Below are 20,352 nucleotides of genomic sequence, written 5' to 3' on the forward strand. Positions count from 1 at the left end.
ATACAACCGTCATATCAAAACCCGACACTTAGCCATCAAATCAATCTCGGCATTCAGCCATCATTTTCAAAGTTTCACCATTTCCCACATTTCTAGTATTTTCATCAATTAGTATAAATTACATTTTTTCCACAATAATACCACAAAAATATTCAAATTCAATTATGCAATAAAATATAATTAAATCTCACACCACACGATTTATTCAATAATTATAATTTTACCAATTCCCTACAGAATTTTCAAAATACATAATTGGTAAATTTAATTATAACGCAGATATGATCAATTCCCCATTTTTAAATTTAATCCCCAATATATTTTAAAAACCCGAATATGATCAAATCCCCGCAATTTAATTTAACTCTAAAATATTCCCAAAAAAAATTTGATTTGATCAAATCCCTAGGGTTTAACTTAATTAGAATATATTCCCAAAAATCTCGATCTGATCAAAACCCTGCAGTTTAATTTAATTAAAATTTATTCCCCAAAACATACATATAATAATTCGAAATTACCATTCCCATAAGCCTAAATTCTCAAAAAATCATTTATATTATTCTTGAAACCAAATACTACAATTTAATCGGGAATATTTTCAAAATAAACTGACATAATTTATCCCTCTTATCTTATCCCAAAAGTGGTGTCTATGATGCTCTAATGACGAAATCACCCTGGTTAAAACGTTGGTGACTAGAAATGAAGCCTAGGGATATTTTCTATTCTTCAATCGACGTACATATTGTCAAAAAATTGAGGAGAGAGAGAGAGGGTTTGGCAAGAGAAGAGAGGGTGGGGGTCTCTAGAAACAATCCTGAAGGATCTTGATCCTTCAGGTTAACTTATATATATATAATATTATTATAATATTATATTAATATATTAATAATTATTAATTAATTAATAATTATTATATTTTATTATTTTTATTTTTATTTTTAATTAATTAATTAATTAATATAATTTTTTTTTGAAATCACTAAACGTGATCTCTATTCATATATATATATATATATATATATAATATTATATTATTTACTTAATAATTATTAATTAATTAATTAATTTAAATTTTTTTACACTTACATGTATATTATTTTTTTCAAGGTCGTTACAGCATAAGTCAAGTTCTTTTCCTTCTTTTCTCTTCTATCATATGAGTTTGTGATAGGGGTAAGCATAATTCAGAAAAACCCGAATTAATCGAATTAACCGACCAAAATTGGTCAGTTCGGTTTAGTTAAGAAAATAAGATCGGTCGGTTTGGTTATGGTTTTACAAAGTTTAGTTAATCGGTTAATCAGTTCGGTTAAGAGGAATGTTAATTCGGTTAACCGAAATAACTGATTAATAATTAATTAAAATTTAAATATAAATTAGTATATGTTAATTTGTTAAAGGCGAGATGGAGGAAATTCTTCCCTTATAGTTTAATAGCAAAATATCTTTTTTATTAATAAAATTAATAGATGAGGTGTTTAATTAAGCTAGAATTGGTAAAGAATCTACAATTATATTCTATTTTATTAATTAATTTTAAATTAATTTGGTTAAATTTAGTTAACCGAATTACCTTTAACTGAATTACCCGAAAAGGTAATTCGATCGGGTTCGGTTCGGTGAGGCCCATCTATTCGGTTGGTTTGGTTAACAGTTCTCATTAACCAAAAATTTCAATTAATTCAGTTAATTAACCGAATTTGGCCGAACCGACCATTTGCTCACCCCTAGTTTGTGATGTTAAACACTTTCTTACTTTAGAGGAATAAATGGGTTAACTTTTTGTTATTGTAACAAAGGTTCTTATTTCCCTTTTAAAAAAAAATACAACTAAAGAGTTCATCAGTAAATGGATTGAAAATGGTATCGTCAATTTTTGTGTATGAGGGCCTAAATTTTGAAAAAAACACTTAACATCTCTCGTATGATCTCAAATCCTACAAAATTTAACTTCTAATGCTTTGGTATTCCTATAGAGATTAGTAATAATGTAACGCCCCAACTTCCCAGAAGGTCACCCATCCCAAAATTAGTCCAAGCCAAGCATGCTTAACCATGGAGTTCTTATGGGAAGGCTCCCGAAAAGAAAAGAACACCTTGTTGATATGAATAGTAACATCTAATCCTTTTAAGTCTTTCTTGCACAGGATATCACATTCTCCCCTACTTACAGAACGCAACATCCTCGTTGAGAACTCACATTTCAAAACCTAGGCAATGTAAATCTTATCACATTTTCGACTAGATAATTGCTTTGATACCATTTTGTAACGCCCCAACCTGACTCTGATACCATTTTGTTACGCCCCAACCTGGGTCTGTCAGGGAGCACTGCGTCTATCTTCCTCCACCTAGACCAGACAATAGGGGGCGAGCCTTATCAGACCAATGATTGGCCCCACAGACCAATACGTGTCATTTACAGTGTATTTTGTCCTTACTCACACACTTCATGAGAAAACTTCCCAGAATGTCACCCATCCCAAAATTATTCCAAGTCAAGTACGCTTAATCGTGAAGTTCTTATGCAAAGGCTCTCAAAAAGAAAAATGTACCTTGTTGATGTGAGTAATAACATCTAATCCTTTTAAACTTTTCTTCTACGGGGTATCACAAATAAATTTGGGATCTTTCATTAGTAGAGTCATCCTTTATGTTTTATTAGGAGATTCGAGGAATATAATGCTTAGAAAAGTTAGGGACTTGTTTAGTTATCGAAAATAGCTTTCATTGTACATCTTTAGTTTTTCACATAATTGCAAAAGAGTTAGTTTTTTTTAGTGTTGTAACATGTATATTGAAAAAATAAAAAATACATATGTTTTCCATTATTTACTTGTTGAAATAGTTTCATTTTTTATTTTTAATTTTTTTAAAATAATATTAAAATGTCACCTTCATTAATTTTTTCGACTTCTATACATCTAAACTAACAACAGTATTTTCACTATCAAACTTTTTATGAAGCAAATACAACGATCTCAATCAAATAATCTACAAGCACTTGCACAGGAAGTTAAAAAACTTTTGATGATTATAAAAGCTTTTAAAGCAACTAAATGAAAGAACGTCTATATCTTTAAAAAAAAAAATTCAACCAAATAATAGATTCTAGTGATGATTAATTTTAAGGTACATTTGGATCAAGGGTTTTATGTAGGAAAAGGAAAATAAAAAGAAAAAGAAAAAGGACAAAGCTCATATTTCATTATATTTTTCTTCTCTATTAAATACTATAAAAAATGAAAGTTTGTTTTAATATTGTAATAATCTCAAAAATGGTTATACATGATTATTAGGGTGATTTCAAATAATAATAATAATAATAATTTAATTTTAAAAAATAATTTAAATTTTATTTTATTTTTATTAATTAAATTTATTATTATTATTATTATTATTATTATTATTATTATTATTATTATTATTATTATTATTATTATAACATAAGTATTGAAACTTCAGGATTTCTGAAATCAGCAGGCAGCGCCCCCCTCTAGGCGACCTCTCTCTCTCTCTCTCTCTCTCTCTCTCTCTCTCTCTCTCATTCTGCCTCTCTCTCTCTTTTCGATTTTTCCGGGCAAACGGGCGCCTATCGAAAATCAGAAAATATCGTTGGACTTCATTATCTATCATCAACATTTCTACCAAAGTAGATTTGTCGTAGGAGTAACATAGGCCTATTCCCTAGGGTAAGCTAAATTCTCACTATTATCTCAATATTTGTTAAATCTTAAACCCAATTGATGATCAGACATCACCATGAGAATCTAGGGATGATTCTCTATAAGTTTAGCGAAGTTGATTTCTCGTGAGATCGTTGTAGGTATAACCTCAAAATTAGGATAAGAGGGTTATTAAGGGGTTAATGATTATTTAATTAATGTAGATTTAGAAATGTTAGAATATTGGGCATTCTGAGGTTGAATTTGGGTTATTGAATTCAAGGCTTGGGTAAGAGTCGCGGGTGTAATTTCGAGACCCTGTAGGCATAGTTCAAAAAACCAGGTAAGAGTGTTAAATATTAGTTTAAATGTTAATTTGGAGTATATGGAACCTAAGGAAGGTTATATGGAAAATATTTTGGGAAATGAGTTAATTAATCTGGGAAAAATGTGAATTGCAGGATTTGAGTTTTGGGCGCCGAGGGCGTAGGATTTGGATTTTAACGAGACTCTCAATAAGTCAGGTAAGGAGAATAAATTATAGCAGTATTTTGATATTATTGATTGAATGAATATGTGAAAAAAATAAAGTTATGATATTTTTCCTTGTGAAATTAATATATTATGAATATTAGATGAAAACTGTGCGACATATGACGTATACTGAAAAATGCAAAATATAATGATGGGTAATTTCTGAGAAAATAATGAAATGAGAATTATTGATATGTTAGTTGAAAATGATGAAATGTGGTATTTATATGTGAATAGAAATGATTTCTATGAAAATGAGAATGTGTGAATTACTGATATGAGTATTTTGAGAAATGTTGAAATATGTGAAACATGATATATACTATTATGAGGCGATGAAAAATGTACAGAAAATGATGAGAACATTTTTTTATTGAGATGAATTGAGATATATTGATATGAGATTAATTGTGTATATTGATATGAAAATATAGAAACGTGAAAATAAAAACGTGAATTCTGAAATGTGTATATTGGAATGTGAATATGGGAAATATGAAATGTAATATGGAAATTGAAATGTGATGATTGAAATGAGAATACTGATTGTGAATACTGAGGAAATGTGAACATTGCAAAGTGCAAAAGTTGCAAAGGGATCATTGAAATGTGATTAATGAAATATCAATACCGCATAATGATTGCGGGTATATGGTATTGATAACCCTGATGGATGGATATGGAAACTCTAATGATGAGTTATGATATTGAGTATAGTATTGTTGCTAGTGGTGTTAGTGCAACCACACAGACTTGTGGAGTGTGTGGCGTGATAGTCGACTGAGCTGTATAGTAGAGTTGTTGTGCCCCCTGAGTCCGGATCAGGTCTATAGGCCAACCATTCGTACTACAAATATGGGATATGTGATATGATATGTTGATTTAACTGAGTCGGCCAACTGCGGTTAGATCCAACCTTTGGACTGCACAACTCCGACCATAGGAGGAAGCATGATGTAGTGAATATCTTCAGGGCAGCCATGAGTTACAGACTCGAGTATATTGGTTATCAGGGACACTCATGAGTTAGATGAAAATGGAAATGAAATGAAAATGAAAATGCGATGAAAGAAAATGAGGGAAGAAATAGTGTGAGTTAATAATATAAATAAATGAAGTGAAGTAAAACTCTCCGCCTAAAGGCTTACTGAGTAAGGTGAGTGCCTTTGATAATTATCGGTTGCGGCTGAACCCGAGTAATCGGGTAAGATTGCAAACGATGTCAGAGCAGAGGGGAATTGCATGTATGAGCGTGTAATTTCCCTTATCCTCAAGAACTTTGCTAGCAAACATGAATTATGTGGAAATGGTTTTTGAGAAATGGAATTAAAGCTTTTAAAAGCTTGTGATGTATATCTATACAAACATAAAAATAAACTTATATACTTTTTCAGATCAAAATCATTTTAATGAGTATTTTGATATAATTGAACTCATATTGCCACACATTGTAAATAATTTATTCCGTCTTACTGAGATGTGTCTCACCCAAATTATTTAAACTTTTTAAGGAACAGAGACAGACCAAGTGATAGGACTCCGAGATAGTGTGGAGCGGATACCCTAATATACAGGCTAAGTGTTGGACTAGGGAGGTGTAATTCCTCTAGGGTTGTATTGTTTTGGGTTTGATAGAAACATATATGTTTATGTATAATGATATTTTGGGTATTGTATTCTGGATAGTTTGTATTTTATGACTTCCGCTGTTAGGTTAATATAAATGAAATACCTGTTTATCCGGTGCCCAATGCGGGTTGGGTCACGTGAGTGGTATCAGAGGTATTAACATGGCCAATATATGATTGTTAATATTATTTTTATATTAAAAAAATGGTATGAAAAATCGAGGCATCACAAATATGATTAAATTTTTTTAAAAAATAAAATACTAATGATATGTAAATTTTAATTTTATTTATAAATTTGGTATTTTTTTTTTTTTTTACTTTCTTTCTTAATTTTCTTGATAACCAAACATTAGACTGAGGATCCCTTTATATTTTCCTTTCTTTTTCTTAATATTCTTTATTTCTAAATGACCTTAATAAAAAGGATACAAATCAAATTATACTTGTTGGATTGAAAAATCATAAAAAATAATACCTCCAAAACAATTGTAATCAGGAGATTAACATCTCTATAAAAGAAGTTTATCATCTATCGTCTTCATCTACTTGGAACATGAAAAAAAAAATCTAAAAAATAATTAATTAAACATACTTTGCGCATACTTTCATCTAGGTTTTTTATTATAATTTTTTGGGGGGGTGGGGTGTGGTGAGTAGCTCATAAGTGAACCATTGAAATAATCGTGATTGAATGTGTTTATTTTGTTTCTGTCTAATTTAGAAATTATTTTGTGCTCAGAACCAAGAAAAAAAATATAGAAGTAAAGGAGTCCATTTAGCGCGCCAGGTAGGGGTCGAACCTACGACTTTCTGCTTAGGAAACAGACGCTCTATCCACTGAGCTACAGGCGCGACTTTGGTTCATTAGCATTCTTTAAACTATTCTAATGTTATGTTTCATGACAATGAATGAGATTAAAAATTACAAAATTTTGTATTTCCTATTGATAAAATTAATTGGAAAAGTTCTTCTATCCAATATTAAATTGAACATTAATAAATATTTTGTAATCATATTTGGGAATTTTTCATATTCCATATTGATAAAAATTTGATGTTAACATTTATTTTATGATGATAATGGATCTTTTACTTTTATAAATACAAATTCTGTGAATTAAATGTGAAATATAATTCTTACTTCTTTGAAAATATTTAATTGATGATTTTATCCCTACTATCTTAGAAGTTTTTATTTTTTTTAATGCCATTTGCTTCCCTAGAATAGTTTTGACTCTTTGAATTCATAAATTTTATCATTGTTGTTATTTTTAATTTGTTATAAAATATGCATAAAATAAAATAGAGATGAGACATAAATTTTACGTGGTTTGACTATACTTACTCCACGGGCGGATGGGATTAAAATCGTCACTTTCTCGGAAGGAATTACAAGATAATTTGGAACCGGCATTGTACAAAAAATCTATCTTCTCTTTATCCCTTGTACAAAATATCTCTGTTCTTTCTATCTCTCCTCTACTCTTATCCTTACTATATATTTACTTCCTTCAAGCATGCAATGTAAGTGTTCAAATGAGAGGGAGAGGGTGTCTTTTTGTAGGGCAATAAGGATGGGAAAGAATTTACGGTGGTGGAAAAACAAAGGGGTGACAGCCATTAATCCCTTATGGTTTTCATAACACTCCCCCTTGGATGTCACCCATATATTAACTCATTTCTTTAAGATCTTTAAGATGTCTTATTCTGATGAGATGAACCAATTTCTTAAATGTTGTAGTAGGCAAAGTTTTAGTGAACAAATCTGCTAGATTATCATTTGATCGGATCTAGTGAACATTGTATCATCATTCTTCTAGAGTGCATGTGTATAGAAGAATTTTGGAGAGATATGTTTTATTCTGTCACCTTTTATGTATCATCCTCTTAGTTGAATTATACATATAATGGTATTTTCATATAAAATTGTTGGAATACTCTTGATTGATTGAAGACCACAATTTGATAGGATATGAGAAATCATTGATCTGAGCCGCACGCATTCTCTATTAGTTTCGTGGATAGTTAGTATTTCAAAATGATTAGAGTATATTGTTGTAACCGCCCACTTTGTTGATTTCCAAGATATAACAATTTTTTCGTAAAGAAATACATATCCAGTTTGAGATTTAGCATTGTGAGGATCATATAGATATCCAGCATCTGCATATTCTGCTAATTGAAACTTGAAATCAAATGAGTAAAATAGACCCAAATCAGATGTACCTCTCAAATAGCATAGAATGTGCTTAATATCATTCCAATATCGTCGAGTAGGAGCATAGTTATATCTTACTAGTAGATTTACAACGAATGTAATATCGGGTCTTGTACAATTGGTCAGATATATCGAAGAGCCGATATCACTAAATATGGTACTTCAGAACCAAGTAATTCCTCCCCCTTATCATGAGTCGAAATGGATCCTTCTTAATATCAAGTGATCGTACCATCATTGGAGATCCCAAATGATGAACTTTATTCATATAGAATTATTTTAATACATTTTCGGTATATTTAGATTGATGAACAAGAATTCCATCATTTACATGTTCAATCTGTAGGCCAAGACAATATTTTGCCTTTCCTAAATCTTTCATCTTAAATTTCACTATTAAATAATTAACAACTTTAGTGAGCTTTTCAGGAGTCCCAATTAAATTTAAATCATCAACATAAACAACAATTATAGCAAATCCGAATTCTGATCTTTTAATAAAAAACACATGGACAAATCAGATCATTTATGAACCCTTCTTTCACAAGGTACTCAATCGTTTGCACCACATGTCTTCAGATTAATTTAATCCATATAAAGAATGTTGGACTTTTATTGAATATAATTCTTCACCAATTTGTAATAAAGTACCATTGGATAACTTTATATTAGCTATTTCGAAACCTTCAATCAAATTTGTAGAACCAGTATTATTTTAACATTTGTTAAAGATATATTCAAGTAATCAGCAACATCAAGATCAATAGAGTTGGATGGTCCAACGTCAAGGTATATTAGAACAATATTATCAGCAAAATATGTTTCTATTTCTTTATTATTTTTCTTTTCTTTTATTGAGGCTTGGTATAAATCTACCAAGTGCCGGGGCGTATGATAGGTATGCGACCAATGACTTTTTCCTCTGCTGTAATAACCCGAATTCAGAAAATAAAAGAAAATAAATAAAAGAAAAGGAAAATAAATAAAAGAAAGGTAAAATAAGAAAAAAGATGGAGATGGTTTGGTTTAGCACCAAATCGACGATGGTTTCAAGCCCTCTCAGAAAACCATCGACTGTTTATACTATAACGACCCGAAATTTCCGCTATTTTTTTTTAATAATTACCATAATAGCTCTGATATCATGACATACTATCAAAGTCAATTCAGACCATAAGCACCGAAGATTTACTTGTTTATACATACATATTACCTAAGTAGTGGAACCAAAATACATTTTACATATATACAATTCCAGAGTTTCACTATTTCTAAATATACATATATATACTGCAAAAACCATCATGATTCTGACCCTACTACTTACCCTGCAACTGGGTAGTACCTATGAACTCCTCTATCTTAGAGCTCACTCCACTCGTTTGTTGGGATTTCTTCAAATATTTGTAATGCTGGGGTGAGACATCTCTCAGTAAGGGAAATAGACTAATATCAGTGTGTGGCAATGTGAGTATTATCATACTATAAACATATACTGCAAATAATGTAACTGTAATATATACATATCTTAAGCTGCAACTGCTATCATATGAAAATCTCTACTTTTAAACATACTATATTACAATGAATTTTCATATCTTTAAAATCATCTGTTAAATCTATATTTTACTAATATTATACCCTAGATATAAATCTGTGTATCATGACTCCACCCCTCATGATCCGGGTTGTGCAGCCTATAGGCTGGACTTAACATTGGCTGGCCTACTAAGTTAAGTCAAACATAACATATCTATACACGATTGCCCACCCAAGCTAGCTTGCCCAGCCTACTACACCGATAACCTCTAGGGATCAGTAGCACAGTGGGTACGCCTACACTTCCGGGCTAATCGGTTACTGACCCACACTTCCTGAATAGTGTGGTTACACTATCAGCTATACCCAATCTGGTCTCCCCAACCTACTCATCCACAACCTCTGGGAGTCGGCACTCAGTGGGTATCTTACTACACCGATTTAAATAGCTAGCTACGGTACCGTGCTATTAATATATGTAGCCATCTGGGTTATGTTATTAGATAATACATTTCATATAACATATTCATGTTTGTAAATACATTTCTATATTTTTTAAATAAAATCTGGCTTTTACGTATTTTCTGAATAAAAATTGTCATTTCATAATTTCTAAATAAATCATCATAATAAAACTGATCACAGCATCTGCTCCGGCTATCATATCCCGGCATCTGCGCCGGCTATCACATCATAATATACTGAAAATATCTTTAACATCTGTACTGTCTATGAATTTCTAAAAATTATTGAAAACCCTTACATATTCTTTGAAATAATAATTTTTTTAACATACTGATATTACATTAAATTTATATTCATGTCACACGAGTGAGTTTTACTCTGTATATACTATATCATGCTATAAAATCTATTTTCTCTATTCAACATCAGTTTCCCCGAAAATATATTAATTCATAAATAAATTTCTAAAAATACCTGACTTAATCTATTCCTTTACCTGATTCCTGTTGATCCTGCTGGAACTTTAAATCTACGCCCTGCGGCGTTCGAGGCTCAAAAACTTTGAAATTATATTTTTCCCAAATTAATCAACTAAATCTCCAGAATATTTTCATTTAATATTCCCTAGGCCCTAAATACTCCAATTAACCATTAAAACTAATATTTAACACCCCTACCTCTGTTTTGGGATGGTGTTCCAGAACCCCAAATCGAAATTCCGCTCTACCTAGGTTGCAGAGAACCTTCCCAGGAACCTCGTGGTGGTTCTTGATTGTCAATTCGGGCTTAATCGGAGCCAGAATTGAAGGAAATTGGAAGGAGGGCCGTAGGGTTTGTGAGGGAGAGAGAGAGAGAGAGAGAACATTTAGTTTAATTAAACAAATAAGCTCACGAGTTTTCCTTATAACCTGCACTGCCAAGATAACCGTCCCCGGATTTATCCAACTCTTAGAAAACCATCGCCGATTTTCTATTTAATCAGTTTGAAATTACCATTTACCTATTACTGACCCGCGGTAAAACCCCAAAACAGTCGCTGGTTTTCCTATCCTCTCCAGAAAATAGTCGCCAGTTTTCTCCTCTCCCAGCCAAAAATAAAACTGTCATCGATTTTCTGTCCTCTCTAGAAAACCGTCGCTGGTTTTCTCGTTTTCCAACCAAAAATCCATTTTTTTCCACTTTCTTTTATTATGATATTTTCCAGGTCTCTACATTCTCCCCCTCTTTTAAAAATTTCATCCTCGAAATTGCTGACTATACCTGTACACCACCATTTGAGGAAAAATTCGCTACTTATTTTATTAATTACCATCACTTATGGCGGAGGAATACCGTGGTTACATATACGATTATGAGAGATTACAATAATCAACCAAAATTATCCCAAAACTCACTATATCCTATAAATCAAAACACAATTTATACATATAATATCCTACACTACATAATATAAAATCAAAACATTATTTACCTTACCTGAGCCATTCCTCTTTCTTACTCTGATTAATGATGATCTCCACTGAACAAATGTGGGTACTTATGTCATATCTCTTCTTCTTACTCCCGCGAGACCTCTTCCACTACATGATTCCTCCACAATATCTTCACCAGAGAAATTTCTTGGTGCACAACTCTTGTTCCTTTCTATCCAAAATCTACACTGACATTTCCTCATATGTTAAGGCATCTTTAAACTCCAACTCCTCATAACTGATCACATGGGAGGGATTTGAGACATATTTCCTCAACATAAAAACATGAAATACGTCATGAATCCTAGATAATGCCAGTTGTAAAACTATCATGTAGGCAACTAAACTCACTCTCTCAAATATTTCAAAAGGACCAATGTACCTAAGACTTAACTTGTCTTTGCTCCCAAACTTCATAACTCCTCTTATTGGAGCTACTTTCAAGAACACATGGTTTCCTACCTCAGATTTCAATTCTCGGTGGCGAGTATCTGCGTAACTTTTTTGCCGACTCTGTGCTGTTTTGATTCTGTCTCTGATAAGTTGGACTTTATCATATGCTTGCTGCACCAATTCCGGTCTCAGTACTCGTCTTTCACCCACTTCATCCCAGTATAACGGAGAACGTCATCTCCTACCATATAATGCCTCGTAAGGTGTCATTCTAATGCTGGTCTGATAACTATTATTGTACAAAAATTCAACTAGCGACATATACTAGATTTAACTACCCCTGAAATCTAGTACACATGCTTGGAGCATATCTTCTAATATATGGATCGATCTCTCTATCTGTCCATCCGTTTGGGGATGAAATGTTGTGCTGAATGATAGCTGAGACCCCAAAGCCTCCTGCAAACTACTCCAAAATTGTGACGTGAATCATGGGTCCCAATCCGAGATTATAGATATCGGCACGCTATGTGGTCGAATTATCTCCTGGATATATAATTGCGCCAACCTGCCTATGGAATAATTGACTTTAATAGGGAAAAAATGAGCAATCTTTGTTAGCCAGTCTACAATCACCCAAATGGTGTTCTGACCATACAACACTGGCGGTAATCCTATAACAAAATCCATAGAGATATGATCCCACTTCCATTCAGGAATGTGAAGTAGCTACAATTGTCCCGCCGGTCTTTAGTGCTCATCCTTTACCTGCTGGCACGTCAAACACTATTCCACAAACTCTACTATTTCCCTTTTCATAATGCTCCACCAAAATGACTCTCGGAGGTTCTGGTACATCTTAGTACTTCTAGGATACACTGTGTAAAGAGAGCTTTTGTCAGCAGAGCTTTATTCCAGGTCATCAAGTTGAAGACACCAAGACCTCCCTCATTTTTAGACAAACATACTTCTCTCCACACAACTATTGGTTTTCTCCTTCCACACCATAAAAAAGTTTTGCATAATCTAACAATATGATCAACAACTGCTTTAGGAATGGGAAAGATTGCCAACCATACGCATTCCACTCCCTGGATCACTGAATTAATAAGCTCAAGCCTCCCTGCATAAGAGATTGTATGACTAGGCCAGCCATTCAGAAGTGAAGAAATCCTGTCAATTAAGGGATCATAGTGCATTTTATTCAGTCTTGAGGCAACAAGAGGAATTCCCAAATATCTGAAAGGGAACTCCCCATTCTGGAACTCCGTCATCTCTTTAATTTCCTCCAACTCCAGGTCTTTTATACCAGCACACAGTATATTCGACTTCAGAGTATTTGTAGACAGCCCTGAACACTTAGAAATTTTTTTCAAATAGTTCATCAAGAGATTAACCGAACTTGGATCACCTCTAGAAAACAAGATTAGATTGTCTACAAAGGCAAGGTGGGTAATTTTCAGTTGACCACACCTTGGGTGAAACTTGAAGCCAGAGTTACTTTCAAGAGACTTCAAGAGTCTAGAAAGATATTCCATACATACAACAAATAGTAAGGGCGATAGAGGGTCACCTTGTCAAAGCCCCTTTTTACCTTCAAAGAAACCATGAATTCCACCATTGATAGATAAGGAGTAAGTGCCGGTGGATACACATTGCATGATCCAGTTCACTACCCTTGTAGGGAAATTCAGATTATCCAACATTTCCTTCAGAAATTTCCATGAAATTGAGTCATATGCCTTCTTTAGGTCTATTTTTAACAAACACGTCAGAGACACTCTTTTTGGCATACTTTCTCACCAATTCTTGAACAAAGTAAATATTTTCAGCCATGCTTCTCTGCTTGACAAAAGTAGACTAAACAAAGTTCATAATATCCTCCAGACAAGGCTTCACTCTACCAGCTATAATCTTTGTGATCACCTTGTACATCACATTACAGTAAGCTATTGGCCTGTAATCCTACATTGAGTCAGCATGATTAGATTTAGGGATTAAGGCAATAATCGTGAACTGTTTCAGCAATTTCCCAAAGGAGAAGAACTCCTTGACAGCAAAGATGAAGTCATTCCCAACTTCCATGACTTTTTTAAAAAACAAGTTGCATATCCATCAAGGCCAGGGGATTTCAAGTCTCCAATACTGAATAAGATAGACTTAATTTCCTCATCTAGTATAGGGGAAGACATAACAACTCCTTGAGAGCAGCTAACCACCTTACCCTTTGCAATAACTGAAGGATCAACAGAGCAGGAAGAAGACTCTGTACCCAGAAGGCCCTTATAGAAGCTGAGGAATTCATCCACAACTCGCTGGTAAGAGGTAGTCAGGACTCCATTGCTTCTTTTAACAGAGGAAATGTGATTCCTACTAGTATGTCTTCTCATCAAATAGTGAAAGAAGGAGGAACTATTATCACTATCCTTCAAATATTTTGATTTCGCTAGCTGCGCTAGAAATAATCTGTTAGCATCATTAAGCTTCATAGCCTTACCCTTCTTCACTGCCAAACTCCTTTGTCAGATTTCATCTTCTGGACTATCGTGCAACTTCTGTTGCAACTCAGTAAGATCAAACACTACCCTATCAACTATTGAGGAAATATGAGAAAAGTGCATCGAGTTGAGAGACCTCAAAGGACCCTTAAGAGCATGTAATTTTTTTGCTATTACAAATTGAAAGAAGCCCTAAATTCTAAGGTCCCAACCTGAACTGACCACCTTTTGAAAATCCAAATGATTCGCCCACATGTTGAAAAATTTGAAAGGTTTTTTCCCAGCATCATTTTCATCAAAAAGAGACACAATACAATCAGAATGATCTAACAGAAGACCTAGCAAAAGGAAAATAGCATGAGCATTGCGATTAGAGAGGAGCCAATTCACATTAACCACAACCCCGTCTAATTTGCACCACACCTTCCTATTATTCCACATGAGAAAGCAACTAGAGGAATTCAAATCTGAGAGCCCAACATCACTAAAATATTCATTGATGTCTTTGCTTTCATAATCTGTAACAGGATTACCATTTTTTTTTCCCTCAGTAGAGTAGACATAGTTGAAATCTCCCATGAGCAACCAAGGTTCAGAAGAGAGACTGAACTGAGTCAGATCCTGCCAAAGAGTTCTCCTAGCAACAATTGAGTTGAAACCATATACAAAGCTCAAAGCAAACTTGTTAGAAGTAATAGGGCATACTACATAACAATGGATTACCTGAGCATTGATTGCCAACACCTGCAACTTCACCTTCTGAGAATTCCAAAGCACAATAATTCTCCCAGCCCTGTGGTGTTCAAAGTTGTTCACCTGATTCCATCTTCTAAATTTTGAATTCATCATACTCTCGAGATTAGAGGATAAGAGTTTTGTTTCTAGGATACAACATATATCAATTCTATTTTTATTAATGAGGTCATAAACCCCATTTTGCTTCAGGGGCCTAATGAGACCCCTGATATTCCATGAGGCTATCTTCATGATGCAGGCAAGGGGCCAGACCCCTTCTTCCCGTTAACTTGATTAGGAACCCCACCTTTCTTAGTAGTCTTTTTATTCTGGACTTAAATAAAGTCATCTTTCTGGTTCTTAGCTGGCTGTGTCAATTGCTTGTTCTTCAACTTAGCATTAGGAAGACCTCCAGTAGCAAGAAGGCCACAGACCACCTCCTTCCCCAAGACAGATACACCTTCAGAAGGCACACTGTCCAGATCATTCACCACCTGAGTACTCCCAGCAGCCAGATTTACTACATAAACACATACCACCTCCTTCCCCAAGATAGATACACCTTCAGAAGCCACACTATCCAGATCATTCACCACCTGAGTACTCCCAGCAACCAGTTTTACTGCAGGTACCTAAACATCCTTACTTGGACTTTCTATTCCCATTTCAGACACCAGGACATGTTTAATAGTGTTGCTGTCATCTCCTAGCCTCACTATATACTTCCCAGACATCCCTTATTCAGGCTGTGATTTAAACCTATTATCAAGCTCCACATCATGGCATTCTACACTATCCTTGGTTTCCTGCCCTGTATTCTGCTCCAGACTACCATCAAGCTCCATACTAGATTCCGGTAGAAGCTGGAAACTATTATTTAGAGCCAAATCAGAATTTTTTCCACAATCCTCACTTCCTTGAGATGTGGTCTGCATCTGAGTGGTATGAAGAGTCTGGAGAGGTCTCAACACCACGCGGCACTGGAAACCCACTGCTGCAAGCCACATTAGTTGTATTCACAGTAGGGTAGAGATGATTTTGAGGATCAACCTCCATAATCACCCCTTCTTGAGCTTTCTCAACTTCCTTGCTATAAAGATTTCCTTCCCTTTTCTCCACAGCCAAGGAGTTATCAGACTCCGTACCAGAGCTTTTTCCCTTTTCAACAAACACCTTATGGCCTAAATTTCCTTCCTTCTCCTTTTTCAAGCTGCAGAACCCTACAGAATGACCGATCGATCTGCAATAAGAACAGAATCTGGGAAGATTTTCATAAGCCACCTCTTGAATCATTGGTTCCTCAACAAGAACCCTTGCAAAAGATACCCTAGCTTCCATGCAGGTGAGTTTATCAGCATACATTGGTCTCCCCAATTCAGAACAAATTTTTCCTATGGCAGATGGAGTCCACTTCTCCATTGGAAGGTTCTTCAATTGAACCTAGATAGGGAGAGAGGTCCTCTGATCAGGATTGAACTGGAATCGTTTGGGCATCCTTTTTAAGAACAAAGTTCTTCCATAAATTATGTAAGGACCCTTTTGCAAGACAACATCAAGTTCATCCTCATTCTGAAATTTGAAAACAATCCAACCTTCGTTATGGCTTACATAGTTTACCTTTGCCCTCCAAGAGTTAACCACAGCCTTCAAAGCTCACTTACCTGGAAACTTTCCAACAAAATACCCCACAAGACATCTGAGGTATGAGCTATCAGGAGATTTTAGGTCAGAGCTTTGTAAACAAGCCCCAGTTCCATCAGATTCAAAACCAGGGTTTGATTCACAACATTTAGGGTTCCGGTTGTTTGCAAAAAGTTCAGACCAAGCTACCTTTTTATTGTTACGAATAATTGTCCTCCCTTCATTAGCTGGTCGCTGGTTATCTCTTCTGTTTTGTAACTGATGGCTGTCTTTCTCCGGAATAGCATCCATTCTAGTTTCTTCATTCTCAGCCGTGTCTGAGCCAAGAGTAATAGAAACAGAAGGATCATCATCCCCCCATAACTTCTTTTTCTCAGCAGCACTGCCATACTTATCCTCCTCCTTCGAGGAAAGGTTGCTTCCCACTAACCCCGTACCCTCCAAGATTCCTCCAGGATTTTCTTATTCAGCACCATCGGGACATTACCTGATACCAAGTGCTGGATCTTGTTGCCTTCCCTGCCTCCTAACTCAGGGAATGAATCAGGCCCAAGGTCCATTTGTTTTTGCATCATATCCAGTAGTGTCAAGGGAGTGAGATTACCCTGGATACCATCCACCGTAGGGGTAGATTCCTCATGCAACCCCTTCAGAGATTTCAGCACATTCCCTTCCTTGACAGAATCAGAGCACTGCCCCTCTTGCACACCCCTCTGAGCCCTAATCGACTCCAAGAGCTCCGAAGATGATTTCAACTGACCCAAATCCACATGAGATTTCTGAATCGCCATTCGAGACGGTGTTTCAAACTCAGCCATTATTTCAACATGGCTCTTCTTACTCCATAAATTATGGTTACCTCCTCTAGCTTCAATATACATCAACGCATATTCAGCCTCCTCTTCCATCCCTTGATTCTTATTAGGGTTACCTGCAACCCTTGAAGCACCCTGCCGCCCCATGGAAACCCAGAAATTCAAATTTTCCAGAAAACCCACATGAGCGGGAAAGTGAAAAATTCAAATCCACAAGCTTCAATCCACGGAGCAAAGCAAGAAATCAAAAAATATGATGTCCGGGAACCTTCGATTGGATTATTCAACTACAAATCCAGCAACAAGCACAAGAAAATGTAGAAGAATCACGGTATGAAGTATGAACCAAGCCCCAAGCACTCACGCCATGCACCACAGTTTTGGCTACAATTTTCCAAATTCCTCACGGCTACTCTCACTCTTGCATCTCATCTCTCATCTCTCTTTTCTTTCTTGAAGATATTTTAAAGTTTATTTTTTTTTGGAGTATTGTTAATTTCCAAATTATTTTTCTTTCTTGCCTTGAATTAATTATTGAACTTAAAATTTTGTTTGGGTTATTCAATTTAGTTTGTCATTTTCTTATTTAAAAGTCTTTGTAGAGATTTAAATATTTTTTTTGAATATTTTTATTTTTAAAGTCATTGTTTTTATTTTGTTAGAGTTTAATCTTGTTTGAGCTTATGGCTAAATTTAGTATTTTTATTTAATTGAACTTTATTTATATTTAGTATAGCTTATTTTTATTTAGTTGGGACGGTTGCAGTTTTATTTATTTCATTATCCTTGTGTTGAGTTAGCTATTATTCCTACGTTATTGTTGGGTTTAGTTTAATTTATCTTTGTTTAATTAATAAATGTCTAGTTATTTTTATGTGTGTTAAATCTTTAGTTAGGATTTACGTTATTTTAAATTTTATTGCAAAATCTCAAGAATCTCAGGAACTGAATTTGAAATGTGTTCAGTAAATTTCTTTTCTTATTATTATTTTTTTGTTTTACACAAGTTTAAAATTAATCTACATTCCCTAAGGAGATTTGGGCTAAATATTATACGACAGAACTCTTATACTTGAGATAGTGTTTGTGTTACTCATTTTTAGAGTGAGTCAGTTAAGAATATACCCTCTTTAGGAGGTAAATATTAACTATCTCTTATGGAGATTACATACATAACCTCTCTAGGAGGTCTATCTTTTCGGAAAATTAAATATATTGATGAAATATTTAAATATATAGCTTCTTCAGGAGGACTATCTTACCATCTCTTCTAAAGATTGGTACTCTTTAAACCTTAAAAGACATATTCTCTTCCGGAGAATATTATGTTCTTGTACAGTAAAACTCAGAAAAAATAAATTAAATACGATTTAAAGAAACATCTCATATACTTAGAGTCTCGTACTGATAACGTGTTATAAAATATGCAAAAAATAAAATAGAGATGAGACAGAAATTTTACGTGGTTCGGCTATGCCTACTTCACAGGTGGATGAGATTAAAAACTTTACTATCTCGGGAGGAATTATAAGATGATTTGGATCCGACTTTATACAAAACATTTCTCTTCTCTTTATCCCTTGTATAAAATACCTCTCTTCTCTTTATCTCTCCTCTACTCTTATCCTTATTATATATCTACTTCCTTCAAGCATGCAATGTATCTTCAAGCATGCAATGTATGTGTTCAAATGAGAAAAAGAGGGTGCCTTTTTATAGGGCAACAAGGATGGGAAAGAAATTATGGTGGTGGAAAAACCAAGGGATGACAATCATTAATCCCTTATGATTTTAATAACATAATTAGTATTATTTTGGATTATAAATTTTGTAGTAATCTTACTTATTAACACTACTTTTAATATAATCTTTTAGAATATAAATCTATTAGTTATGAAGTTGAGAAAGGATCACATATTTATGAATCATTATTGAAAAGATTTATTTAATTACAACACATATAAGCACAAATTACTTGATATACTAGGGAATACCCTGTAAAAATTCCCTAGGCGAATATGATATAGAGGATATGGAGAAAAATCTGAGTCAAAAATATTTGATTGGAAAATTATCAATTTTTAAGTTAAAAAATTCAAGATCAAGTCCTGTATTGATAACGACAGTAATAAAGATATTAAAACCATGAAAATTTGAAAAATATTTTAAACAACCCCCTCCCAAAAAAAAAAAAAAATTTGTCATCTTATGACTTTCTATTTTGTCATGAAAATGGTGCAAAATTTGCATGTGACTGTTTTATTCACAATAAGGTCAAAAGTAAAATTGATGCATTGATTTTTTGTTTATATTAAATTCATTATAAACGGTCTAATTAAAATAGGTACAAATTCAATAACATAAGATCAATTAAGTTTGAGTCAAATTTTAAATAAATATTTTTATTCAAATTGAATTTAATATCTTGTTGTAGTAACACATAGTCCATTTATTTATTTATTTATTTTTCTCATTTTTAAAAAATAGTGGTGCATATGCCACTCTTGTAAAAGTCTTATTTTTCACCAAAAACATTGAGTACTTTTTTGTTTCACCAAAAATATCATGAGCCATTTGAAACTGAACACAACTGAAAAAGGAAATCTAAGAAAAAAATTTAATTGTGAAAATAATTTTAATTTTAAATTTTTAGATTTTCAAATAATTATAAAAAAAAATACCCATTGTTTTCTAGTATACTTAGAAATTTAGAAAACTAAAAAACAAAATATTTTTAATT

At 33.7% G+C, this 20,352-nt stretch overlaps 1 protein-coding gene and 1 non-coding gene across 2 annotated transcripts; both read right to left on the reverse strand.

The window, feature by feature from the left end:
• Positions 1 to 6,615: 6,615 nt before the first annotated feature.
• TRNAR-CCU (transfer RNA arginine (anticodon CCU)) lies at positions 6,616 to 6,688 on the reverse strand. The gene has a single exon. It is a non-coding gene; the product is annotated as a tRNA-Arg (tRNA).
• Positions 6,689 to 12,738: 6,050 nt separating this feature from the next.
• On the reverse strand, positions 12,739 to 15,270 carry LOC131158739 (uncharacterized). Its single transcript, XM_058113596.1, has 5 exons — positions 14,644 to 15,270; positions 14,143 to 14,373; positions 13,813 to 13,888; positions 13,518 to 13,676; positions 12,739 to 13,274 (listed from the first exon to the last, which is right to left on the reverse strand). The coding sequence occupies exons 1-5, from the start codon at positions 15,268 to 15,270 to the stop codon at positions 12,739 to 12,741; spliced, it is 1,629 nt and encodes a 542-aa protein (XP_057969579.1).
• Positions 15,271 to 20,352: the final 5,082 nt, after the last annotated feature.

The sequence above is a fragment of the Malania oleifera genome, chromosome 6 (genome assembly GCF_029873635.1).
Source record: "Malania oleifera isolate guangnan ecotype guangnan chromosome 6, ASM2987363v1, whole genome shotgun sequence".
Lineage (NCBI taxonomy): Eukaryota > Viridiplantae > Streptophyta > Magnoliopsida > Santalales > Ximeniaceae > Malania > Malania oleifera.

Bases quoted from the DNA above. Each gene is read 5' to 3' on its own strand.
- LOC131158739 (XM_058113596.1), bottom strand. From the start codon at position 15,270: ATGATGAATTCAAAATTTAGAAGATGGAATCAGGTGAACAACTTTGAA. The intron at 13,889-14,142 runs GTGGTTAGCTGC...GACTCAATGTAG, and splicing joins CAGTTATTGCAAAGGGTAAG to GATTACAGGCCAATAGCTTA. The intron at 13,275-13,517 runs GTAAAAAGGGGC...CTAAGTGTTCAG, and splicing joins AATTCATGGTTTCTTTGAAG to GGCTGTCTACAAATACTCTG.